This window comes from Littorina saxatilis, linkage group LG8 (assembly GCF_037325665.1).
Source record: "Littorina saxatilis isolate snail1 linkage group LG8, US_GU_Lsax_2.0, whole genome shotgun sequence".
In the NCBI taxonomy this organism is placed as follows: domain Eukaryota; kingdom Metazoa; phylum Mollusca; class Gastropoda; order Littorinimorpha; family Littorinidae; genus Littorina; species Littorina saxatilis.
This window is the reverse complement of record NC_090252.1, coordinates 9,113,941-9,141,895: the sequence shown is the minus strand read 5'-3', so window position 1 is coordinate 9,141,895 and position 27,955 is coordinate 9,113,941. Positions and strand designations below refer to the sequence as shown.

The following is a 27,955-nucleotide window of genomic DNA, read 5'->3' as shown; positions in this document are numbered from 1 at the left end:
TAGTACGCCCGTGATTCGTGCTCTGAAACAATCACGACATCTCGACGTACTGCGACCACTTTGTGACCAAACACGTCAAAAAGCAAGATGGCGGATCTTGAGACAGACGACACAAGCTGGTAAACTGAAACTTTCTGCCCGCCCTGTTTGTCTTTCCTTTCTTTTTAGTGCGCTTAGAGAAAGGGGCTGCCAAATACCCTGACACGCTGTTCATAAGTATCGATTTCTTGGAGATTGATCACACTAGCATGATGAAAATCGCCGTTAAGTGAACTATTTTATTGAATTATTTTGTTGGTCTTTCTTCTTCAAGGACTGAACATATTATCATTAGGCTGCGCCCAAGGTCCACAGTACGGATTTATTTTTATGTTCTGTTATCAGTACGCCTGTATTTTTTCCATTGACAACAGATCCTTGTAGTCTTACTCTCAGTAGGTATGGGTAATCAGAACGATTGACTTCTAAACTGACCAAGTGACTTCAGTTGTTTTCTTCTCTCTTATTTATTTGCACAATAAATTAGCATCCTTGCCTCAAGCTGGTGCAATTAACGAATGTACAAACCTACACTGGATACATACTCTCTGTCTTCTGTGTGAGCAATGTGAGAGGTTCAGGATAAAGAGCTATAATTTTAAGCTTCCTGATGCATGTGCAAATTATCAATTACGTTTGTTTCATATATTTATAAGCACATCCTGTGTATAACATGTGGCAACTCTTTAAATTGCTACATTCAGCAGAAAATTGTTGATTGTTTAACTGATTCATTGAATATCAATGGTTCAATCATGTCAACATTTATGAGACAGAATATTTTACAACATTATAAATTATTAATATTAAACTCGATCTTTATTAGACAATAGATGTAATCAGTTTTTGCTTCTTCTTCTATTCAACAATAGCTTCAGCAAGTTCAGGCCAGAATGATTAGCATTGACTTCAAATTCATTGTATGAATGACTGTAAATTGATGCGAAACCTGAACAATGAGATTGAGACTAATAGTAATAACTCCTGACTTGCTGATCAATAGTCAATACAATCATGGGTGTTACTCTTCCGGCTTTTGCCGGTTTTTGAAAAAATCTGAAGCCGGAAATTCCGGTTTTCCGGGTTTTCAAAAAAAAAAAAAAAAAAAAGCTTCGTTTCGCTAAGTTGAAATAACGAGCAGCGGTTCCGATCCGACTTTTGACACCGGTTCGCGTGCTTTCTCGGTTTGCTCCCTTGGATTTGCCGCCATCTTGCTTATTATGATTTGGTTTCGTCGGTGTCCAGAAACTTTCTTTCAAACTTGAGCATTTTGGACCCCTGCCTTTCAGGTTTTTTGATTTTTCCCAGTAACAATTCAGTTACATTTACAAATAAATGTGTACCAGTAACAGGATTTCAGAAACATTTTAACTGAATATTTGCCTTCATCGAGACGTCTGAATTTAAGGTTAGTATAAATTAAAAGTAAATTCACCCCCACTTCCAATTCAGAATCATTTTCATCCATGTACAAAAAACCTGGCATTTATGATTATATATGATAGCTTTTAGTAACAGTACACTTCTTCTTCTTCTTCTTCGTTCATGGGCTTAGACTCCCACGTTCACTCATGTTTTTAGCACAAGTGGATATTTACCGTTTTTACCCCGCCATTCAGGCAGCGTACGCCGATTTCGGGGGAGGCATGCTGGGTATTTTTGTGTTTCTATAACCCACCGAACTATGACACAAACTTTTCTGTGCGCACTTGGTCTTGTGCTTGTGTGTACACACGAAGGGGGTTAAGTTACTAGCAAGTCTGCACATAAGTTGACCTGGGAGATCGGAAAAATCTCCACTCTTAACCCACCAGGCGGCAGCGACCGGGATTCGAACTCCCGATTAGGAGGCCGACGTCTTACCACCACGTCACTGCCCCCGCCAAACAGTACACTGATGGTATACATACCTTCCAGGGAGGAGAAGGGAGAAAGAGAGAGAGAGAGTACTTCTACCAAAGAATATAAACCCTTTTTTGATACTACATCACATTGTTGGCCAGAATCATGTGAAAATGATGAATATTATTTGGTTCCAGGATCTCAGAGCTAGAAACTGCCCTTGTGGAGGACTGCGACTTCGGCAGGCTGCGTAACATTTGCAAAGGGAGGCCAGTACCAGATCACTTGAGAGCTGAAGTATGGCAGGTAAAGTTGTCTTCCCTTGACAGTGTAGAATTAAAGAAACAAATGCACAGCTACTTCTTCTTCTAGTTCACACCCGCCTTCATCATATTGAAGATTCTGGTGTATTGATAGCCAGTATTGATGATGAAAACAGACTAATTTTGTTCTTTAAATGTCAATGACAGTCTCTAAATTAAGAAATGTGCAATCATAAACAAGAAAGGTAGGTTGTTGGAATGTTTGTTACTGTATTGACAAAACAATACATTGACAAATATATCGACCCAACTGTCTTTTAAGTGCACAGACAAACAATTAATAACGAAAACTTATCTGGCTGATTTTTTCTACCGCCTGCCCTGAAGCCGCAAGCGAAAAATGAATGATTATATGAAATATTATTTTTATATAATTTTTTTTAAAGAAATGTGCAAAATGCCCTTGTGATATGGAACTTGGAGCACACACTTGGAGAAGTCATGGTCACATTCATTTTTCAAGAACAGGGGTGTGCAAATCCACTAACCCGTGACCCGGGGGGAGTTAAAAATTGGCCGGGTTAGCTGAGGTCTTTGAGTAGCATTCCCGTGGGTTAGCTAAAAATTTCACAAACAAAACTCAAGATAGAGCTTCAAATGCCAACTCCTTACTAAAATGAATGGCCAAAATACATTTCCCCTTGTTTTTCATAATGAAAACAAAGCCCAAACCGAAGCCCAAACAGTGAGTACTGTTTCTAAGGCGCTTTTTCTGAAGTATTGATCGTGTTCGAAAATGTCGTCTGCTTCAACGATGTGAGTTACATCCCTTAGTTTAGTTTTACATTTTGACCAATGAGAAAGCGCTCCCTAATTTGTTTCGGGCCACTGAAAAACAACCATGGCGTTGTTTATAATCCAATGTTTCTGTGTGTGAAACTTCAAAGACAAAATAAGAAAAGTTGGAGTGGGTTACCTATTTTTTTCCCGGGTGAGCTGGAAATGAGATTCTACTAACCCGTGGGTGAGTTGTTTATTTTTAAATTTGCACACCCCTGAAGAAGGTAGTATACTTTGAGTTTGATCGTGAGTAGACCAGTAGTTAGTTCTTTATAGATTTTTTGAGACCTGAAAGTTACCACACCAGTTCTTAACAGGTGTTGGGAGTGTAAAGCTGGCTACAGCACATGGTGTGCATTCTTTACAGGTGTTGGGAGTGTAAAGCTGGCTACAGCACATGGTGTGCATTCTTTACAGGTGTTGGGAGTGTAAAGCTGGCTACAGCACATGGTGTGCATTCTTTACAGGTGTTGGGAGTGTAAAGCTGGCTACAGCACATGGTGTGCATTCTTTACAGGTGTTGGGAGTGTAAAGCTGGCTACAGCACATGGTGTGCATTCTTTACAGGTGTTGGGAGTGTAAAGCTGGCTACAGCACATGGTGTGCATTCTTTACAGGTGTTGGGAGTGTAAAGCTGGCTACAGCACATGGTGTGCATTCTTTACAGGTGTTGGGAGTGTAAAGCTGGCTACAGCACATGGTGTGCATTCTTTACAACTAGCTGCTTTTGAAAATCTAATGTTCTTTGCCATTTTTCATCAGATTTGCCTGGGAGTGCAAGGTAAACATGTGCTGTCTTCGTTTGATGGGCTGTATGATATGGAGGAACAGTCGCAGCTTAGAGAGGACTGTGCCGCTCTTGTTGGTAAGTCGGACAGAAAAGGGAGAGAGAAGTAGAAAGTAGTGTTTCTTCTTCTTTTTTTCCTTCTTCTTCTTCTTCTTCTTCTTCTTCTTCTTCTTCTTCTTCTTCTTCTTCTTCTTCTTCTTCTTCTTCTTCTTCTTCTTCTTCTTCTTCTTCTTCTTCTTCTTCTTCTTCTTACTGTAGTTCATGGGATGAACCTACAGTACCAAGTTTACTCATGTTTTTGCACAAGTGGGATTTTATGTGTATGACCGTTTTTACCCCTCCATTTAGGCAGCCATACACCGTTTTCAGGGGAGAATGTTTTATTTCTCATGGTTTTGTCTGTTACTGTTAGGGAAGATTATTTGATAAATCATAATTCGATTGCTTTTGGTCTACGGAGCTAACACTCCTCATAAAAGGCAAGAGTTGTGTTGGGAAACTAATTAGCCAGCCTGAGTCGTATTGTTTGCTGCCTGTTGTTGTTTTTCTCGCGATCGCAGAGTGTCATGCAAGACTGATTCAGCATTGATCTTATTCTGTTTTGTTCTCAGCATACTCTTTCAAAAACCGGCACAGTTGGCCTAGTGGTAAGGCGTCCGCCCCGTGATCGGGAGGTCGTGGGTTCGAACCCCGGCCGGGTCATACCTAAGACTTTAAAATTGGCAATCTAGTGGCTGCTCCGCCTGGCGTCTGGCATTATGGGGTTATTGCTAGGACTGGTTGGTCCGGTGTAAGAATAATGGTACTGGGTGAGACATGAAGCCTGTGCTGTGACTTCTGTCTTGTGTGTGGCGCACGTTATATGTCAAGGCAGCACTGCCCTGATATGGCCCTTCGTGGTCGGCTGGGCGTTAAACAAACAAACAAACAAACTCTTTCAAAAGTATTCACATTTAAGGTATATCACTATCAGAGTTAAAAAACAAAAGAATTCTGTACTCACTGATACAAGGACAGCACAATACAGTATGAAAGTTTGCTTATGAAACTTAAAAGCTACCCCCCGCGGTTTAGGGGGAGTCCCATATTGGTTGGGTCAAGAAAGAATTTACCCGATGCTAACCAGCATGTCGTAAGAGGCGACTAACGGGTTCTGTTTCTCCTTTTACCCTTGTTAAGTGTTTCTTGTATAGAATATAGTCAATGTTTGTAAAGATTTTAGTCAAGCAGTATGTAAGAAATGTTACGTCCTTTGTACTGGAAACTTGCATTCTCCCAGTAAGGTCATATATTGTACTACGTTGCAAGCCCCTGGAGCAATTTTTTGATTAGTGCTTTTGTGAACAAGAAACAATTAACAAGTGGCTCTATTGACATTTAAAGAACAAAGGTTTGAATCTGACAGTGATTGTATGATTTTTGTATACATGTATTGTTTTCACGCGCTTTGAACTTCTGATAAGGCGCTTTATAAATGCCCGTTATTATTATTATTATTATCCCATCTCCCCCCTTTCCCCTATCCCATCTCCCCCCTTCCCCCGTCGCGATATAACCTTGAATGGTTGAAAACGACGTTAAACACCAAATAAAGAAAGAAAGAAAGAAACTTAAAAGCTTCCTCAGGATCACGAACAAACAAACACAAAGGGCAACAACAAGCAAAAGCAACACGTAGAACGAACAAGGTTTGAAAAGAAGATGGAGGGGAAACACAAAAAGGAAGGTACTATAGGAATGGAAATAAATAAAATATCAGAGTAAAATGTAGAAGGTTCCTTAAAACTCAGATTCTTTTATAGTTGGTTATTTAAATCTTGTTAAAAATCGGTATCTCTTTCATAAAGTTGAACATCTTGTGAAGGGGAGGGGGGATGGCAAGGAAGAAGGAGTCTTTAAAAGAGTCTTTACATGATCTAAAAGTGTTGGCAGAAGGTACATCCGTTTCAAATGCACATTGTATGAAATAGATGTCTGTTCTGTAATTTTAGAGGGTGCAAACACAATTATACTTTTTTATCGTGTGTACACTGTCTGTGCATATCTGTGTGTGTCTTCAAGTACTAAACCATTGTCTTCTCTTCAAATTTCAGACAAATTAGGAAATGAAGAAGAAGACAAAGTGTCAGTTGTGAGTGACCTTGAGACTATTGTGACCTTCTACTGCAAGTCGCGGGGTGAACGTTATTCGTCAAACAATGGCTGGATGGATATTCTACAGCCCCTGCTGTCCGTCAAAATGTCTGCCTCTGAGCTCTACAACTGTTTTTATGCCATCCTCAACAAATACATTCCCAGGTACATGGAGAGAAAGGGTGTCTGTGTGCATGTAAGTGTGTCAGAGCATTCATTTGTTAGTACACGTGTACCTACATGTACAAAAATAAGGCCAAAAAAAAATAGGTCTGTTTACGGTAACATAGGCCAAAATAATAGGGTCGGTAGGTCGGGATTTTTTTAAAATTTTTTTAAATTTTTTTTTTAATTTTTTTTCCCCAAAACCATATTTTTACGTTATTTTGCAGATTTTTTTTTTTTTTCCCAAATGCCAAAAAAAAATCTAGGGTGGCGCGAAAAAAATAGGGTCGGTCGGTCGGGTTACCGTAAACAGACTATTTTTTTTTTTTTTTGGCCTAACACAGTTGTTTCCTTTTTTGTTGTTGCATGTTTTGTTTGTTATTTAGAAAAGTATCCAGTGGTGGGGTGGGTAATTTTGAGCTGTGATGTAATAAGGCATGTGTGTGTGTCTATCTGTCTGTTGGTTTGTGTGTATGTGTGCGTGTGTGTTTCACTGTTTGTGTGTTTGTATGAATGTGTGTGTCTCTCTCTCTCTCTCTTCCGTCTCTCTCTCTCTTCCGTCTCTCTCATGTCACTTTCTTTCTCTCTCTCTCTCTCTCTCTCTCTCTCTCTCTCTCTTTCTCTTTCTCACTCCCTCTCTCTCACTCCCTCTCTCTCACTCCCTCTCTCTTTCTCTCTCTTTATCTCTCTCTCTCTTTCTCTCTCTCACTCCCTCTCTCTCACTCCCTCTCTCACTCCCTCTCTCTTTCTCTCTCTTTCTCTCTCTCTCTCACTCTCTCTCTCTCTCTCTCTCTCTCTCTCTCTCTCTCTCTCTCTCTCTCTCTCTCTCTCTATCTGGGCGGGGACGTAGCTCAGTTGGTAGCGCGCTGGCTTTGTAGCCAGTTGGTTGCTATCAGCGTGGGTTCGATCCCCACGTTCGGGGAGAGATTTATTTCTCGGAGTCAACTTTGTGCAGACTCTCTTCGGTGTCCGAACACCCCCGTGTGCACACATGCGCACGAAAAAGATCCCACGTTCACAGTGAAAGTCTCAGGTCTTGGAAAACACGAAGACACGCATGCATCATCTCTCGTCTCCGATTGTCATGATCATATTTCGATACTTTGACGAGACAAACCCAATGCTGTCGAAGAAGACAGCCACAGCGGGCTTGTTCGAATCAAAGTATCACACCATATCTTCAACGTATTACCAATACCTGTCCCAATATAGACCAGTTGGTCTAAGAGGACGTTAAACCCCAATAGTCAGTCAATCAGTCTCCCTCTCTCTGTTTGATCATAAATATATCTGTGTGAGAAAATGATTTACCTTATGGATGTAGCTGTTGTCATTGCAGAGACCTGAAGAAGAGCGGCAAGGCTTTCCACCTGTTCCGCTTGTTGCTTGAATACCACGACCCCGAGTTGTGCTCCTACCTGGACACACGTAGAATCACACCTGATGCCTACCTGACTTCTTGGGTAAGTATACCAGGTTTTATACAGCTGGGAATGTTTGAGGATTTGAAAGAAAAGAATGCAGGAGAGAGGGAGGTTGCAGGAGAGTGTAAGGGATTACTATGCAAAGATGTTGCAAGTAGGCCGTGAAAAGTAGGATATGCGCCGAAATGGCTGCGATCTGCTGGCCGATGTGAATGCGTGATGTATTGTGTAAAAAAATTCCATCTCACACGGCATAAATAAATCCCTGCCCCTTGAATATGTGCGCGATGTAAATTGCATAAAATAAAAAATTAAAATTAAAAATTAAAAAATAAATCCCTGCGCTTAGAACTGTACCCACGGAATACGCGCGATATAAGCCTCATATTGATTGATTGATTGATGTACATTTGTCTTTTTTGAATAAGATAGCGGACCAAGTAGTAAACCTTGGTTAAGACATTGGCCTTCTGAGTGGAAGGTTCGGGGTTAAGGGTGGAGATTTTTCCTATCTACAAGGTCAACTTATGTGCAGACCTGCTAGAGCCTAATCCCCCCTTCGTGTGTACACGCAAGCACAAGACCAAGTACGCACAGAGTTCCGTGGATTATAGAAACACAAAAATGTATTTTTTACAAGTAAAATGACTATTTCTAAGAATACTCACCTCAATTTAACTAATAGGAGTTACCTTACTTACGAGTGCTAGACTGAGAACTAGCACTCGTAAGTAAGGTAACTCCTATTAGTTAAATTGAGGTGATGTATTCGAAAAAAATACAGCCAGCACTCATCCACAAAAACAGAGTTTGGCCGTCTTAATATTAAAGAATGGCAGAGAAAAAACTGAGTGGCATATACGCTTGTGTAAAACACGAGTGTTCATTGAGCAGAAGAAAAAGAAGGTTGCTGCAGTTTTTTAAGTGACTGAGTTTTGTGTTTGCTGTGTGCAGCTGAACAGCCTGTTCGCACGGCCATGTGACCTGCGAGTATGTCTGACCATGTGGGACGTCCTGCTGCAGCATGCTGATCCCTTCCTCTCCTTTTTCCTCGCCCTGGTGCTGCTCGTCAATTCCAAGTACGCATCTCGCACATTTTCTTCCTTGTATGATCTTCTTCTTCTTCTGCGTTCGTGGGCTGAAACTCCCACGTACACTCGTGTGGTTTTTTTGCACGAGTGGAATTTTACGTGTATGACCGTTTTTTACCCCGCCATTTAGGCAGCCATACGCCGTTTTCGGAGGAAGCATGCTGGGTATTTTTGTGTTTCTATAACCCACCGAACTCTGACATGGATTACAGGATCTTTTTCGTGCGTACTTGGTCTTGTGCTTGCGTGTACACACGGGGGTGTTTGGACACCGAGGAGAGTCTGCACACAAAGTTGACTCTGAGAAATAAATCTCTCGCCGAACGTGGGGACGAACTCACGCTGACAGCGGCCAACTGGATACAAATCCAGCGCGCTACCGACTGAGCTACATCCCCGCCCTCCCTTGTATGATTTTTTGTGTGTTTTTCTATAAAGTTGTCTTCTATGTAGCTCCCCTCCGATGAGAGGGCACCTTCTGTTGTTCTGTTTATTATTCGTGACAGGCCACCTGCCATGAAGGGACACCTTTGGCTGGTTTCACGGGTGTTCTCTCATCGTGGGTACAAGTATATATTTAGCCATTTGTATCCTCCAATTTCATCTGGAACACTGACAAATCTTTTCTTGTAAGTTTGGAACTGCCTAGTTGTGCCCACTCTGTATGCCTAGGCCATACTAAAAATATAGTCTGTTTACGGTATCCCGACTGACCCTATTTTTTCGCACGACCCTAGACTTTTTTTGGGCATTGGGGGGGGGGGGGGGGGGGGGGGGGGGGTTTGGGGGGGAAAGAAAGTCTTTGTTTTTTTGGGGAACATTTTTTTTTTTTTTTCGACCTACCGACCCTTTTTTGTTGTTGTCTATGTTACCGTAAACAGACTTTTTTTTTTGTGGCCTTAGTACTGGCAGTATTAGTAGAGGTGATTGAATGATGAGGGTTCAGCCTGATGTCAGTTCACGAAAAAGGTCTTGCTAAAGTGGTTGATATCATTGACAACTATCAAGCAAGTATATTATATAAGCATGGCAGTGTTACTTGTCAGAAACACTGATGATTTTGTTTGTCTGTCTTTTCAGAGAAACTCTTCTGGAGACAAAGGACCAGCCCAAGCAAACAGTTATTGGTAAGACAAAGAAATGTGTGTGTGTGTATGTGTTACATTGTAGAGTTTGTCATTTGCTGGGTTTGTAAATCACAGTTAGCAATAAAAATGAACAGCAGTTCAAATTTCGGAAATGAAGATGAACTTGATTGCTTCCTGCCTACTATTGTAACTCTCTCTTGGCGGGTCTTCCCTCTTCTTCTATCTCTCGTCTCCAACGCATTCAAAATAGCTCTGCCCGTCTTGTCTTACGAAAGAAAAAGGGAGATCATATCACCCCCCTCCTAAATCAGCTCCACTGGTTGCCCGTTCCTGCCCGTATCACATACAAAATCAACACTCTCACCTACAAATGCCTCCATGGTCTCGCCCCTGCCTATCTCTCCGACTCTCTCTCTCTCTATGTCCCTTCACGAGCACTCAGATCATCTGCCGACTCCCTCAAGCTCAACATCCCCCACACCAAACTCAAAACAGCAGGTCAACGCTCATTTTCTTTCCAAGCACCTAGCCAATGGAACACACTACCTCTCCCCCTCCGTCAACAACAGTCCCTCGAATCATTCAAATCTGCACTCAAGACATTCCTTTTTTCCACATAATCCATGCATTCTACACTGCCCACCCCATCCCACCCTGAATAACTGTACATATTTTAATGGTTGATGGTGTGTGTGTGTTGGTGACTTTAAGTCTCCGTGTGTGTGAATGAGTGTATGTGCGCCTTGAGTCGCCTGTTGGTGAGATATGTGCGCGTTATAAATATTCGTATTATTATTATTATTCGTATTATTACTGTGTGTGTGTGTGTTTGCGTGCGTGCGTGTGTGTGTGTGCATGCGTGTGTGTGTGTCAAAAGGTTTTGATAAATGTGCTTATGTGTGAGCATGGATGTGTAAATGTTTGTGCTTTACTATGCTATTTTTATCACTAGTTTCAGACATCTTGATATTGTCGGAATATTGTTTTATATGTTTATTTTTTGTTTGTGATGCAGAGCACATGGCAAGTTTTCCCCAGGCGCTGGAAGCTGAGGACATTGAAGACTTCTGTTCTCTTGCCCAGCATTTCGCTGGCAAAACTCCTCAGTCTTTCAAGAGGGTAAGCACCCAGTGGCTGAGAGAGTGTGTGTATGGGAGGGGGGGGGTGTGTATACATTTGTTTGTGGTTGCATTTTAACTCTTGTTTTTGTTTTATGTAACAGTCGATGTATGCTGTGAATTAACCAGGGAAGAGATGTATATACAGTGGAGTCCGGGTACAACGAATCTCAAGGGAGATTCATTTTAGTTCGTTGGCCTCAAGACAAGTTTTCACAATCACCTTCAAATGATCGTCCCATCGATCTTACCTTGGAGACTGAGTATACAATCTCTGCATGTTTTCAACAGCTTCATAATATAATTCATAGAGAGAGGCAAACTAACAGCGGGAGGTGCATGGAAAGCGTCAGTTTTCACGATAAAACTTTGACTCGCTCATTCACGGGACATAACTGCACTCCGGACTGTCCACAGTGTTGAGCAATTTAGGCGACTTCACTGCCTGAGGAGAGTATTGATTCAAACGAACGCGTAGTTCTATATCGCGTCACTCGGTCACGGATCGGAGAAAACAAAAAAAAACAGTTCCAGATTTCGAAACCATGTTCGTCAGCCATTGTTTTTAGCAAGACAGACCACATGTGCACGAGCTTCGCTGACGTACATCGCAAAATGTCATGACGTCACCACAACTTTCGGTTTTGGTTCGATCTGTTCCGTGCACCTCCCGCTGTTAGTTCAGAGTTCGCTCATCACGCGATGTGCACTTGTGTTTTTGTATTTTTGTGTATTTTTGTCTTTGGAGACAATTATTGACATCAGTTCGTTGTAGCCTTGTGACTTTTAGAGACAAAACGGCTCTGGCGCGATGATTGTTAAAAGAGGGGTTCGTTATGCAAATGAGTTCAAGAGGTTCGATGTAGCCGGAAAGTAACAAGTAAGAAATATAAGGCTGTCTGCCGGGAAATCCATGGCAGTTTGTTAAAAGAGGGATTTCGTTATACCCAGGTTCGTTATACCTGGACTCCACTGTTTATGGTTATTGCGAAAGGGTCAAGTTCTGCTTCTTTTAGAATTTAAGACGTAGATTGATTGTTTGAGCTGTTTAACATATTTTTGAAGCAGGCAATGGCAACTACAAGTGTATGTGTATCTGTGTATGTGATCTGAAAAATAACTAAAAACAATACAAATCACTGAAACTAAAATTACTATACGTAAAACACATATTCTGTTTGAAGAAGTTTAGCAGTAGTGTTTTGAGTCCCATATTCAATTCCATGCGCATGCTTTTTGTGTTTTTAGGGATTATACATGTGTTTGTTGTGTTGCAGGACTACCACTGTGTGCTGTATGGGGGCAGTGTGCTGGGAGGAACAGGGGAGGGGGACAGGTGTGGGATGGAGCTGTGCTTACCTGTCTCACCTGAGGAACTGGTGCAGACCAATCAAAACTCTATGGTCAGTGTGTTTGTGTGTGGGTGTCTGTCTGTGTGAAGAGCCACAATGTTTTTTGTGCTCTTCCATATATCCTGCACAGACACACAAACACAGCAGCAAAGATTTACATGATCTGAAACATTGAGAAAAGTAAAAGCTCTTGGTCTTATAAATATGTACATGCACCTACCTACCTCCTCTCTCGTTTGTTTTTTTCCATGATTCTGTCACACACACACACACTCACTCACTCACTCACTCACTCACTCACTCACTCACTATCTCACACACTTACACTCACACACACACACACACACACACACACACACACACACACACACACACACACAACTAAGCAGTATCATGCTATGCTACAGACGACAGCCCCAGAGGACTGTGTGCGGTTCTTCGTGGTGGACTGCCGGCCAGCAGAACAATACAACTCGGGTCACCTGCCCACAGCTTTTCACCTGGATGCCAACCTGGTGAGTCCTGGCTGCCTTCAACCTTGTCGAATTAGCTGTGTCTGTTTATCGTGAAGAAAGGATTCTGCAAAAAAACAGTCTCGAAAAATGTTCCTTGGAAGTCATTATAAATATCATAAGTGAGTGGCAGTCACAATATTATTCCGGAGTAATCTTTATAGATTGAAATGATTAATTTGGGAATTTTTTGCAGCTAAAAGTTTGTTTTTCTCTTTTCTTGTAGGATTTTTTCTATATTTTCTCTGGCTTTAATTACATACATGCCAATAACGGGGCATCTTTCCACTACATTCTTGAGCTACTGAAAGTGGACAGTAACATTCTGTGTTTTCTCATTGCTTTACATAAGCTTGGAGTTGGGAGTGTGTATTACAGGCATGTTTGTTCTGTGTGTTTCCAGATGCTGCAGAACCCAGACGAGTTCAGCACAGCGGTGCAGGCTCTCTTTGCCACACAACGCACCGCCATTGCCACAGGTAGGTGCCACGTGAAGTACAGTGGTGTAGGCTCTCTTTGCCACACAACGCACCGCCATTACCACAGGTAGGTGTCACGTGAAGTACAGCGGTGCAGGCTCTCTTTGCCACACAACGCACCGCCATTGCCACAGGTAGGTGTCACGTGAAGTACAGGGGTGCAGGCTCTCTTTGCCACACAACCCACCGCCATTGCCACAGGTAGGTGTCACGTGAAGTACAGGGGTGCAGGCTCTCTTTGCCACACAACGCACCGCCATTGCCACAGGTAGGTGTCACGTGAAGTACAGCGGTGCAGGCTTTCTTTGCCACACAACGCACCGCCATTGCCACAGGTAGGTGTCACGGGAACTTTGCCACACAACGCACCGCCATTGCCACAGGTAGGTGTCACGTGAAGTACAGTGGTGCAGGCTCTCTTTGCCACACAACGCACCGCCATTGCCACAGGTAGGTGTCACATGAAGTACAGCGGTGCAGGCTCTCTTTGCCACACAACGCACTGCCATTGCCACAGGTAGGTGTCACATGAAGTACAGCGGTGCAGGCTCTCTTTGCCACACAACGCACCGCCATTGCCACAGGTAGGTGCCACGTGCCTTTTAAAACATTCATAAATCTAAACAAATAAAATGAAACAAAGAAATATTTTTTAAAAAGATGGAGGTAAATGGACATAGTTTATTGACAGAAATATGGGGTCTCTAAAAACTGGGGTCTTAAAAAAAAGGGGGGGGGGGATTTCCTAAAATAGGAGGCCTGAATTTTGAGTGGAGGGATGGGGGGCGCATTCTGGACACAAAATATAATGACTGGAGCATGATTCTTGACAACAGATGATGGTGATGATAAAAATGATGTTACTCAGGGATCGCGTTAACGCATGTTTTTTTGCGTATTTGACGTGTTTTAAAATCCGCCCACGCATTTTCTCGGCGCTTATGCGTAACGCGTACACAAAACAACTTCTATTCAAAACGGCATGCTCAGCAGCACATCCCAATACTGAATCAGACTATAGCACACGCGCGCGAGTTTAGAATCTCTAGTCTGTTCTGGATCAAACATAGCACAAGCGCGCGAGTTCAAATCTAAAGTCTGTTTTGGATCAAACAAAATGAGGTGACGTGCTCTCGGCTCTCGGCGATGCGTGAGTTGACACTCTGATGCGTATCGCCATGGAGGGGCCGGCCGTGAGCCAAAGGGCGGACGTTGTAGATAGGGCTTGCCGCGAATTCCAGAGCCGATGTGAGCGCCGGAAATAGGTGAGAGAAATGCGTGCTTTTGACATGATTTAACTGTGTTACATGGGTGTTACTCTTCCGGCTTTTGCCGGATTTCCTGTTTTCAAAAAAATCTGAAGCTGGAAATTCCGGTTTTCCGGGTTTTCAAAAAAAAACAAAAAAAAAACTTCGTTTCGCTAAGTTGAAATAACGAGCAGCGGTTCCGATCCGACTTTTGACACCGGTTCGCGTGCTTTCTCAGTTCGCTCCCTTGGATTTGCCGCCATCTTGCTTATTATGATTTGGTTTCGTCGGTGTCCAGAAACTTTCTTTCAAACTTGAGCATTTTGGACCCCTGCCTTTCAGGTTTTTTTATTTTTCCCAGTAACACCCATGGTGTTATAGTGTGACGCAAAATCGGTTCTGCTTTACGCGTTTTTTGGCCGACATTGCGTAAGCCGTACGCAATTTGAACAATCCTAGCGCGATCCCTGGTTACTTTTATTAATGAGGAAGAGGACGACGACAATGAAAAAAGTGATGAAAAGTGCGATGCTGATGGCAAAGTGGATGTACAGGTTCGGTGGCCGGAGGGGAGCACCTGGTGTTCATGGGCAGTGGCAGAGAGGAGGAGGACCAGTACGTGATGATGGTGGTCGCCAACATGTTGCAGAGAAACCAGCAGTACGTCTCCCTAGCACAGGGCGGATTTCTGGGTATGTTGGTGTGTCTGTATGCTTTGCCTGTTGGTGTATGTGTGTGTTTTTACAATTTGTGAAGTACTCCTTGACAAAGTCAGTTGACATTTTTTTTAGTTTTTTGTTTTGTTTTGTTGTTGTTGACAGTTTAGTGAACTGATATCTGAGGCTCGCTCTCTCTCTATCTCTCTCTCTATCTCTCTATCTCTCTATCTCTCTCTATATCTCTCTCTCTATCTCTCTATATCTCTCTCTCTATCTCTCTCTATATATCTCTCTCTCTCTCTATCTCTATCTCTCTCTCTCTCTCTCTCTCTCTCTCTCTCTCTCTCTCTCTCTCTCTCCCCCCTTGAATCCAGATGACACACAGTTGGTCCAGAAAATGTACATGTGATAACGTCCCCTTGCTTTTATCTGCCCTTGACTGACCTGCAGGGAGACTTTGTTGCTTACAACACTCGCACTTGCATCGCCTTGAACCAAGAAATGTGTTGGTGATTGTATGTAAATGCCATCAAATAACCAAAAGGAAGTAAGCGCTCTAAATGCAAACGACATGTGCAATGGAGCTTCTTCTTCTTCTTCTTCTTGGCGTTCGCAGAGGTGTCATCATTTGCGTAAGCGCATGTACCCGTGGTTTGTTAGAATGCGCCGTGCGGCCCGGGTCCTCCGTCTTCAGCATTCGGGGTTTTCTGTCGGGGTTACCTCACCCTTAGCTCATGGCCCGTACGTCCTACCCTGAGAGCACAGGGGGGAGGATTTGCCGGGATCCCACCCGGGGCTAGGGTTTTAATGCGCCACTAATCGCATTAGATGAGTCCCGTCAGTGGACGATGGAGCATTTCAAAGGGGGTAGCAGTGCCGCCTGCTACCCCACTCCGCCCTGGTATGAAACACCGCCAGTTTGGTCCGCGGCCGCAAGCGGCTGATCTCCATATCTGAAGACCGTCCCACTATCCGCCACCCGGGGACGCGCTGGGTTGGGGGTGGTCGCCCCACTGAAAATCCCACACTGGGTTAAGAAAGATCAGCCTGTCCCAGGTGCAATGGAGCAAGTGAGAGTATTACGGAACCAACCTCCTGGCACCTGAGAGAATAACAAGCATTAAAATGAACAAGCGACTTTCATCCTCAATTTTTTAATTTTTTAATGTATTTATTTGTATATTCCTTTTTGAAGCCCTGCACAACATGCTGCAAGAAGACTTGCAGGGCAACTTTGCGGACCACAACCCCCGTGCCTGCATCATCTGTAGCCCTGACAACGCCAGCAGTACCAGCGACCCGGAGAACAGCGAGGACTTCAGTCCCGCAAGGATTGTGAGTACAGGCTGATATCATTGGTCAGGAAAAAAGAGAGGAGAAAATGTGAATTTAGTTTGAAAGGGAAGCGAAGATGGACGGTCAAGAGGTTGGAAGGAAGAGGGAGAAGGATAAGGCAAAAAAAAATAAAAAATAGGTGTGGTTACGGTAACATAGCCAAAAACAATAGGGTAGGAAGGTAGGCAATCACTTTTTTTTTTTAAACTTTTTTTTCTTATGTGTACAAATTAAACCTACTTGACAGGGAAATAAGTGTGCGACTCAGGCGCTTTCGCTTTCATTGCGTTTTCTGCACTCGTTTTCTTGTTTTTGTGTGTGTTTTTTTGACAAATGTAATAAAAAGTTATAGGGTCGGCCCCTAAAAATAGGGTAGGTCGGGTTACCGTAACCACACCTATTTTTTTTTTAGGCCTAAGATTGATATGTGGACACTTGTCTGTTAACGAAGAAAGAAAGAGAAAGAAAAACAAGTCGCGTAAGGCGAAAATACAATATTTAGTCAAGTAGCTGTCGAACTCACAGAATGAAACTGAACGCAGCAAGACCGTATACTCGTAGCATCGTCACTCCACCGCCCGTGGCAAAGGCAGTGCCCGTGGAATTGACAAGAAGAGCGGGGTATTCGTTGCGCTAAGAAGGATAGCACGCTTTTCTGTACCTCTCTTCGTTTTAACTTTCCGAGCGTGTTTTTAATCCAAACATATCATATCTATATATTTTTGGAATCAGGAACCGACAAGGAATACGATGAAAGTGTTTTTAAATTGATTTCGAAAAAAAAAATTTGATAATAATTTTTATATATTTAATTTTCAGAGCTTGTTTTTAATCCAAATATAACATATTGATATGTTTTTGGAATCAGCAAATGATGGAGAATAAGATAAACGTAAATTTGGATCGTTTTATAAATTTTTAATTTTTTTTACAATTTTCAGATTTTTAATGACCAAAGTCATTAATTAATTTTTAAGCCACCAAGCTGAAATGCAATACCGAACCCCGGGCTTCGTCGAAGAGTACTTGACCAAAATTTCAACCAATTTGGTTGAAAAATGAGGGCGTGACAGTGCCGCCTCAACTTTCACGAAAAGCCGGATATGACGTCATCAAAGACATTTATCAAAAAAATGAAAAAAACGTTCGGGGATTTCATACCCAGGAACTCTCATGTCAAATTTCATAAAGATCGGTCCAGTAGTTTAGTCTGAATCGCTCTACACACACACACACACAGACACACACACACACGCACACACGCACATACACCACGACCCTCGTTTCGATTCCCCCTCGATGTTAAAATATTTAGTCAAAACTTGACTAAATATAAAAAAGAGTAAAAAGAAGAGGAATAAGAATGACATGTATGAGAATGACAAGTATGAGAATGACATGTATGAGAATGACATGTATGAGAATGACAAGTATGAGAATGACATGTATGAGAATGACATGTATGAGAATGACAAGTATGAGAATGACATGTATGAGAATGACATGTATGAGAATGACATGTATGAGAATGACATGTATGAGAATGACAAGTATGAGAATGACAAGTATGAGAATGACAAGTATGAGTATGACAAGTATGAGAATGACATGTATGAGAATGACAAGTATGAGAATGACAAGTATGAGTATGACAAGTATGAGAATGACATGTATGAGAATGACATGTATGAGAATGACAGGTATGAGAATGACAAGTATGAGAATGACATGTATGAGAATGACAAGTATGAGAATGACAAGTATGAGAATGACATGTATGAGAATGACATGTATGAGAATGACATGTATGAGAATGACATGTATGAGAATGACATGTATGAGAATGACATGTATGAGAATGACATGTATGAGAATGACAGGTATGAGAATGACAGGTATGAGAATGACAAGTATGAGAATGACATGTATGAGAATGACAAGTATGAGAATGACATGTATGAGAATGACATGTATGAGAATGACAGGTATGAGAATGACAAGTATGAGAATGACATGTATGAGAATGACAAGTATGAGAATGACAAGTATGAGAATGACAAGTATGAGAATGACAAGTATGAGAATGACATGTATGAGAATGACAAGTATGAGAATGACAAGTATGAGAATGACAAGTATGAGAATGACATGTATGAGAATGACAAGTATGAGAATGACATGTATGAGAATGACATGTATGAGAATGACAAGTATGAGAATGACAAGTATGAGAATGACAAGTATGAGAATGACATGTATGAGAATGACAAGTATGAGAATGACATGTATGAGAATGACATGTATGAGAATGACATGTATGAGAATGACAAGTATGAGAATGACATGTATGAGAATGACAAGTATGAGAATGACATGTATGAGAATGACATGTATGAGAATGACATGTGTGAGAATAACAAGTATGAGAATGACATGTATGAGTATGACATGTATGAGAATGACAAGTATGAGAATGACATGTATGAGAATGACATGTATGAGAATGACATGTATGAGAATAACAAGTATGAGTATGACATGTATGAGTATGACATGTATGAGAATGACAAGTATGAGAATGACATGTATGAGAATGACATGTATGAGAATGACATGTATGAGAATGACATGTATGAGAATGACATGTATGAGAATGACAGGTATGAGAATGACAAGTATGAGAATGACATGTATGAGAATGACATGTATGAGAATGACAAGTATGAGAATGACAGGTATGAGAATGACATGTATGAGTATGACAAGTATGAGAATGACAAGTATGAGAATGACAGGTATGAGAATGACAAGTATGAGAATGACATGTATGAGAAAGACATGTATGAGAAAGACATGTATGAGAATGACATGTATGAGAATGACATGTATGAGAATGACATGTATGAGAATGACATGTATGAGAATGACATGTATGAGTATGACAAGTATGAGAATGACATGTATGAGAATGACAGGTATGAGAATGACATGTATGAGAATGACAAGTATGAGAATGACAGGTATGAGAATGACATGTATGAGTATGACAAGTATGAGAATGACATGTATGAGAATGACATGTATGAGAATGACATGTATGAGAATGACATGTATGAGAATGACATGTATGAGAATGACAAGTATGAGAATGACATGTATGAGAATGACATGTATGAGAATGACATGTATGAGAATGACAAGTATGAGAATGACATGTATGAGAATGACATGTATGAGAATGACATGTATGAGAATGACATGTATGAGAATGACATGTATGAGAATGACATGTATGAGTATGACAAGTATGAGAATGACATGTATGAGAATGACATGTATGAGAATGACATGTATGAGAATGATGAGTATGACATGTATGAGTATGACATGTATGAGAATGACAAGTATAAGAATGACAAGTATGAGAATGACAAGTATGAGAATGACATGTATGAGAATGACATGTATGAGAATGACATGTATGAGAATGACAGGTATGAGAATGACAAGTATGAGAATGACATGTATGAGAATGACAAGTATGAGAATGACAAGTATGAGAATGACAAGTATGAGTATGACAAGTATGAGAATGACATGTATGAGAATGACATGTATGAGAATGACAAGTATGAGAAAGACATGTATGAGAATGACATGTATGAGAATGACAAGTATGAGAATGACATGTATGAGAATGACAAGTATGAGACTGACATGTATGAGAATGACATGTATGAGTATGACAAGTATGAGAATGACATGTGTGAGAATGACATGTATGAGAATGACATGTATGAGAATGACAGGTATGAGAATGACAAGTATGAGAATGACAAGTATGAGAATGACATGTATGAGAATGACATGTATGAGAATGACATGTATGAGAATGACAAGTATGAGAATGACATGTATGAGAATGACAAGTATGAGAATGACATGTATGAGAATGACATGTATGAGAATGACATGTATGAGAATGACATGTATGAGAATGACAAGTATGAGAATGACATGTATGAGAATGACATGTATGAGAATGACATGTATGAAAATGACAAGTATGAGAATGACATGTATGAAAATGACATGTATGAGAATGACAAGTATGAGAATGACATGTATGAGAATGACATGTATGAGAATGACATGTATGAGAATGACATGTATGAGAATGACATGTATGAGAATGACAAGTATGAGAATGACATGTATGAGAATGACATGTATGAGAATGACAAGTATGAGAATGACATGTATGAGAATGACATGTATGAGAATGACATGTATGAGAATGACATGTATGAGAATGACAAGTATGAGAATGACATGTATGAGAATGACAAGTATGAGAATGACATGTATGAGAATGACATGTATGAGAATGACAAGTATGAAAATGACATGTATGAGAATGACATGTATGAGAATGACATGTATGAGAATGACATGTATGAGAATGACAAGTATGAGAATGACATGTACGAGAATGACAAGTATGAGAATGACAAGTATGAGAATGACAAGTATGAGAATGACAAGTATGAGAATGACAAGTATGAGTATGACAAGTATGAGAATGACATGTATGAGAATGACATGTATGAGAATGACAAGTATGAGAATGACATGTATGAGAATGACAGGTATGAGAATGACATGTATGAGAATGACAAGTATGAGAATGACATGTATGAGAATGACAAGTATGAGAATGACATGTATGAGAATGACATGTATGAGAATGACAAGTATGAGAATGACATGTATGAGTATGACAAGTATGAGAATGACAAGTATGAGAATGACATGTATGAGAATGACATGTATGAGAATGACATGTATGAGAATGACATGTATGAGAATAACAAGTATGAGAATGACATGTATGAGAATGACATGTATGAGAATGACATGTATGAGAATGACAAGTATGAGAATGACATGTATGAGAATGACAAGTATGAGAATGACATGTATGAGAATGACAAGTATGAGAATGACAAGTATGAGAATGACATGTATGAGAATGACATGTATGAAAATGACAAGTATGAGAATGACATATATGAGAATGACATGTATGAGAATGACATGTATGAGAATGACAAGTATGAGAATGACATGTATGAGAATGACATGTATGAGAATGACAAGTATGAGAATGACATGTATGAGAATGACATGTATGAGAATGACATGTATGAGAATGACATGTATGAGAATGACATGTATGAGAATGACAAGTATGAGAATGACATGTATGAGAATGACAAGTATGAGAATGACATGTATGAGAATGACAAGTATGAGAATGACAAGTATGAGAATGACAAGTATGAGAATGACATGTATGAGAATGACATGTATGAGAATGACATGTATGAGAATGACATGTATGAGAATGACAGGTATGAGAATGACATGTAAGAGAATGACATGTATGAGAATGACAAGTATGAGAATGACATGTATGAGAATGACAAGTATGAGAATGACATGTATGAGAATGACAGGTATGAGAATGACATGTATGAGAATGACATGTATGAGAATGACATGTATGAGAATGACATGTATGGACTTGAAAAGTGGAAAAACTCAATTTCATAAATTATTGCAAAGGCCTAAAAAAAAAATAGGTGTGGTTACGGTAACCCGACCTACCCTATTTTTAGGGGCCAACCCTATAACTTTTTATTACATTTGTCCAAAAAAAACAACAAAAAAACCGAGTGCAGAAAACGCAATGAAAGCTGAAGCGCCCGAGTCGCACACTTATTTCCCTGTCAAGTAGGTTTAATTTGTACACATTAGAAAAAAAGTTTAAAAAAAAAAGTGATTGCCTACCTTCCTACCCTATTTTTTTTTGCTATGTTACCGTAACCACACCTATTTTTTGTTGTTGGCCAAATCAGATAAGTTCACAGCAGAGAGGATACTGCTGCCCCTCCACTTTTAGAGACATGTTTACCCTACGCATTATGGTATTGTGGGATGGCAGACCTTACAGTATGTGTTTTTGTTCATTGTTTATCCAGCTGCCGACAGAACTGTTTGGCAAACTGTCCACGGTGATGAAAAGCAAGTCGGCGGAGATGAAAGAAAAACTGTCCAACTACATCAAGAACGACCCGCAGGCGTCTGACAGGTACAGTGTTTGTGTGGATGTGAGGGGGATGTGAGGGCAAACCTGGAAACACATACAATTTCACCCTATTTTGTTCCCATGATTGTCTAGAATATGATCAGTGGAAAAAAATATGGCGAGAAAAATGGCTAGACTACTTTCCTTCACAAGCGCATCTCGAAGCTGATCCAGTATTTTGACACATGATTACAGTTATTGTCAGTAAACATTGAAAGAAGCATTTGTTTTAAATGTATTGTTAGGGAGGGAGGCGGGGGGAGGGAGGCGGGGGGAGAGTGTGGATGCATGTACCTTTGTGTGCACACACATATACACGTATACTTTTTGTTTGTGTGTGTATGGGCCCATATTTGTGTTTGAAAGTAAAGTGTTGGTTACTGTATGGATATGATTTTGAGTCATTCATGCATATGATGTGCCTCTCAGAATGTAGTTTGTTGTGTGACAGACATGTGAGCACCACAGACAGGCTGGGCAAGCGCTACAGAAACATCGCCAACGTCTTCACGATAGGTGATGACGACGAAGGTCAGTGTTTCTCTTCTTCTTCTTCTTCGTTCATGGGCTGGATTTCAGGATCTTTTCCCTGCGCACTTGGTCTTGTGCTTGCGTGTACACACGTAGGGGGTTAAGTCACTAGCAGGTCTGCACATAAGTTGACCTGGGAGATCGGAAAAATCTCCACTCTTAACCCACCAGGCGGCAGCGACCGGGATTCGAACTCACGACCTCCCGATTAAGAGGCCGATGTCTTACCACTGGTGTTTCTCTTCACCATCTTCTCTTTTCCTTGTTACCACAAGTTGCTTTCATTTCCCCATTGCTGTTTACACTTTATTTGCCATTCCATGAATGTCACCTAAAAAAAAAGTACCGGCACGGTTGGCCTAGTGGTAAGGCGTCCGCCCCGTGATCGGGAGGTCGTGGGTTCGAATCCCGGCCGGGTCATACCTAAGACTTTAAAATTGGCAATCTAGTGGCTGCTCCGCCTGGCGTCTGGCATTATGGGGTTAGTGCTAGGACTGGTTGGTCCGGTGTCAGAATAATGTGACTGGGTGAGACATGAAGCCTGTGCTGCGACTTCTGTCTTGTGTGTGGCGCACGTTATATATCAGAAGCAGCACCGCCCTGATAATTTGGCCCTTCGTGGTCGGCTGGGCATTAAGCAAACAAACAAAAAAACAAACCTAACAAAAAATCTAGAGGAATTCTCAAGATTTGCTCTGGTGGTGTAATTTTTTTTCCATTAAAAAATTGGGGGGGGGGAGGATACAGTGGAACCCCATTATAAGGCCGCCAAAAATCAGAGAAAATTGGGTCTTAAAAAAGAGTGAGTCTTAAGCATAGATGTAAAGAACAGAAAATCTGAAAGAGCGACGGTGAAAGTCTTTAAAGGGTGGTTCTACTGTAAGTGTAATCAGAAGGGGACTTCAAGTGACGGTTCACAGCATATGAGCTGAACATCTTCCTAAACTGCATGATTCCAGAGATAGAATCTTAGGCTTTTGGGTCGTAAAATCAATCCCAGGTGATTCAGTGACACTTCTATGTTGACGATGATAACTACAGTGATGATAATGGAGACGATGATAATAACTACAGTCATGATGATAATGGAGATGACAACAACAGCATGATCTCTCCCCCAGGTGAGGACGGCAGTGGGGACATGTCGGAGGACGAGCACAAGGAGACAGTCAGTCTGGACACGTGGCGCAAGAAACCCGACGTGGTCTACGCCTGTCAGTGTAAGGAGGTCAAGAGCAACGGATTCACTTACCCCAGGTATGCACTCTCAGTTACTCTGAGTACATCTAAGCAGATCTTTCTGTTTCTCTCTCTGTGAGTCTCTCTCTCTCTTTCTCTCTCTCCGTCTCTTAATCTCTCTCTCTTTCTCTCTTTCTCTCTCTCTCTCTCTCTCTCTCTCACTCTCTCTGTCTGTGGCGACTTTTGGTTAACTCATTCGCTGCGCGTCTAAATTTCCCCTGTGTTCCCTGCCAACGCGCGATTTAGAGCCATTTTGAAAAAATTATTAAAAATCAACAACACAAGATAACCTTACATACCTTATGTTTTTGCAAAGTTTGGAACTTACTCTTTTAGAAAATATATGAAACATTTGAAAGTACATACCTTTTGTTGTCTTCATATCCAGGCAAAATATCCAATTTGAAGCAAAACAAAAAAACTTTCTACGTCATGGGTTCATCATACACAATGTCATGATCGACACTTGCATTGCCCGAATCATCACCCAAATGATCGTCCATTGGCACAAAATCGTCACCAGAATCTAAAATATCATCTCCACTATCATCATCACTGAGGTCAAGATCAGAACCGTACTGAATAACACGTTCTAGCACTCTTTTCAAGTTACTACGTCTCAGCAGAACGATCCGCCATCTTGGAAAAGTCAAAACACGTGGGTCGCACACCGTCAACAAAATTTTTATTAATCCCAACAATTGAAGGGAAGTAACTGTTTACAGTGAATGGTACCACCGTAGACAGATAGAAGTTCATTGCAGGGGTTGTTTCCCTTGGTCAGCAGGACCCGTTTACACCGTTAAAAATTCGTGATATCCGTCGGAACTCAAGTACCGGCACGCAGCCAACGCTAAACACAGGTGTCGGAATTCCAGTTCCGACACGCAGCGAATGAGTTAATTCAGTTTACTTTTTGTCCTTGGAGAATGTCCTCAGGCTGCTATTGCTATGTCTGGGGATAGATAGCATGCGGTCACTTGTCTTGTGCTACCGTTTTTCTTCTGCATGCATGAATTTGTTTTCTGATTTATTGCACAAGCATGCATGCACACTGGGATGTTTTGACACTTATCTGACCCAAAAAAAACCACCCTGAAACAGAACATTTTCTCATGCATTCCTTACTAATCCCTCTTTCACCAGTATAGCCATATTGTGTTTTAAAGAATAATGTATCATATTTTGGTCAAAACCAGAAATAATGTACATGTATAATAAAAATGACAAGTGACTATACTCCATATTAATGTTGCAGCACCCTGATCGTGACCAACAGCCACCTGTACATACTGCGCGACATTCCACAGAAGAAAGGCATGGCTCTCATCCAAGCTCGGCGAGCGTTGGGCTCCGTGGTCAAAATCACATCCAAGAAGAAATACCCAGAGCTCATCACGTTCAAGTACGGCACGCATGAAGACGACGGCTTTCATGTCACCGACGTCGACAAGTTCATTATTCCTACCGCGTCCGAGGCCACCAAAAAAATCAAACAGCAAATTATGAGAGTTTTGGACGCTCTGGACAGCTAACGCTCACAGCGAAACGCATTGGGAGGGGGATGTAGGGGGAATTAGGGGAGAGATTGAAAAAAAGGGACAGAGAATGAGAGACTGTGTGTGTGTGTGTGTGTGTATGTGTGTGTGTGTAATTTAGTTAACGCATGGTGGTGTGTGTGTGTGTGTGTGTATGTGTGTGTGTGTGTGTGTGTGTGTGTGTGTGTGTGTGTGTGTGTGGTTGTTGCATGGAGGTGTGTGTGAGAGAGAATGTGTGTACATGCATGCACAATGTGTGTTGTGTTGTGTGTGCGTGCATACACAGTGTGTGTGTGTGCATACTCAATGTGTATATGTGTGTGTTCGCATACACAATGTGTGTGTATATGTGTGTACATGCATGCACAATGTGTGTTGTGTTGTGTGTGCGTGCATACACAGTGTGTGTGTGTGTGTGCATACACAATGTGTGTGTGTGTGATCTAAGGATATTCTGAACGTAAGATTGATTAAATCAGGAAGTAAAAGCAAAAGTATGCATCATTGAAGGAGGCTGTTAGGGTTGCTGATATGATTAGAAATAGTGTTGCTCTCACTTGCTGGAGTTTGCATGTGTGATTCTGAACATTGGCCAAGGGAATGAAGCAGACTGCCACTCTCTTTTATATATTATACATGTATGTACATTATCATCAGAAAATCCAGTGTGATTTTGTTGTCTTTGCTATTTGTGATATCCCTTTCAAGCCACAACTCAGATTTCAATGAACAAAGAACAATTGTGTAAAGGACATTTTGAACGCGAACGCCAAGCTCAGAGGCGATTTGATATAGATAATATGGTGTAATCAAAAGTGAATTGTATGTAACTGGAGTTACAGATGTATTGCTTTGTGATGGGGACAAGAAACACTCGTATTAATGGGGTCTTTGTTTGTAAAGTCGTTTTAGATTTTACCTTGTCAGGTTGGAAACAGCTTGTCTGTTGCTGACATTAAACAAATTAATGCTTGTCCACACACAAATCTGGAAAATTGGTTGAATATCTTATGCATGTGTGGGTGGTTAGTGTGCTCAAGTACCTGGATGTTCTACTGCTTTTAAGCTCATCTGTTTCTTTTTCTGCTCTTTTGGTTGTGAAATAGAAGAGATAGATGCAATATAAACAATACTCTCTGAGGTCATCACTTTCTGACAAATATTTAGCTTGTAAAATCTTTATTTTCTCCATTTTTGCACAACTTCCATCCAAAAGAAATTGACGCAATGTCAAAGAAATGGGCTGGTTTAAGCAGAAAATAAATACAGTCATAAAGGGTTAAGACAGATTAGGAAAGAGTACATAATGTTGTCAGTGTTGACCATTAGATAAAATCAGAGTTAATGATGACAATTAGTAATACCCCCTGATGTCAGAAATCACATTTCGGTTGTTGAGTACAGAGGTATAAAAACATGTCAGTCTTGTTTTAGAGGATGGATTGTTCATTTTACTGCATCAGTAATTACTTTCAAAAGTCATTTTCTGTAATGTTCAACCATAAACATAAATGTACTCTACAGTTTAACACCCCCGGAATTGTTTTGCAGGAAGTGTTAAATGTAATACCCCTTGCTTTTCTTGCCAAGACATATGACAACTCTTAAGTATTTTGATAATATGAACACTGGTACCCTTTTCCTAGTCCATGCATGTACTTTTGCATGTACTTTCAAATGTCACATCAAAGTCATGAACTGTTACTTGAAAGGGGGTATGTATGTTGTATGAGAGGGCCTCATTGAAACTTACAGCATTTGAGATTGAAACTTGTATTCACTGTTCAATTTAAGATGTTTTTCTCATAGCGCCAGGAGCAACCTAAGTTTGATTTTGTATTGTTGTAGTCCTGTATGTATTCAAGTTGTGGAATTTTTTCATGATTCACTGGACATGAAGTGCAATATGAACACGTTCATTATCCATTATAATAAAGAATAAGGTCATGTAGTGCTGATTAGTATTATCTGCTTGAAGTACAAGTGCTTGCTTTATTATGAAGATTGCCCCACCATTCCATCTTTCTCGTGTGTGTGTGTGTGTGTGTGTGTGTGTAATTTGATCTTTCTTCTGTGTGTGTGTGTGTGTGTGTGTGTGTGTGTGTGTGTGTGTGTGTGTGTG

At 41.0% G+C, this 27,955-nt stretch overlaps 1 protein-coding gene across 1 annotated transcript; it reads left to right on the top strand.

Annotated features, from left to right (window-relative positions):
- Positions 1–53: 53 nt before the first annotated feature.
- On the top strand, positions 54–26,125 carry LOC138972716 (TBC1 domain family member 23-like). The gene is made up of 17 exons (XM_070345371.1): positions 54–119; positions 2,079–2,187; positions 3,747–3,849; positions 5,865–6,069; positions 7,409–7,532; positions 8,448–8,572; positions 9,665–9,711; positions 10,688–10,791; positions 12,068–12,193; positions 12,550–12,657; positions 13,058–13,133; positions 14,935–15,072; positions 16,235–16,374; positions 22,419–22,528; positions 22,977–23,056; positions 24,178–24,313; positions 25,554–26,125. The coding sequence occupies exons 1-17, from the start codon at positions 88–90 to the stop codon at positions 25,828–25,830; spliced, it is 2,040 nt and encodes a 679-aa protein (XP_070201472.1). The 5' UTR covers positions 54–87; the 3' UTR covers positions 25,831–26,125.
- The last annotated feature ends 1,830 nt before the right edge of the window (positions 26,126–27,955 follow it).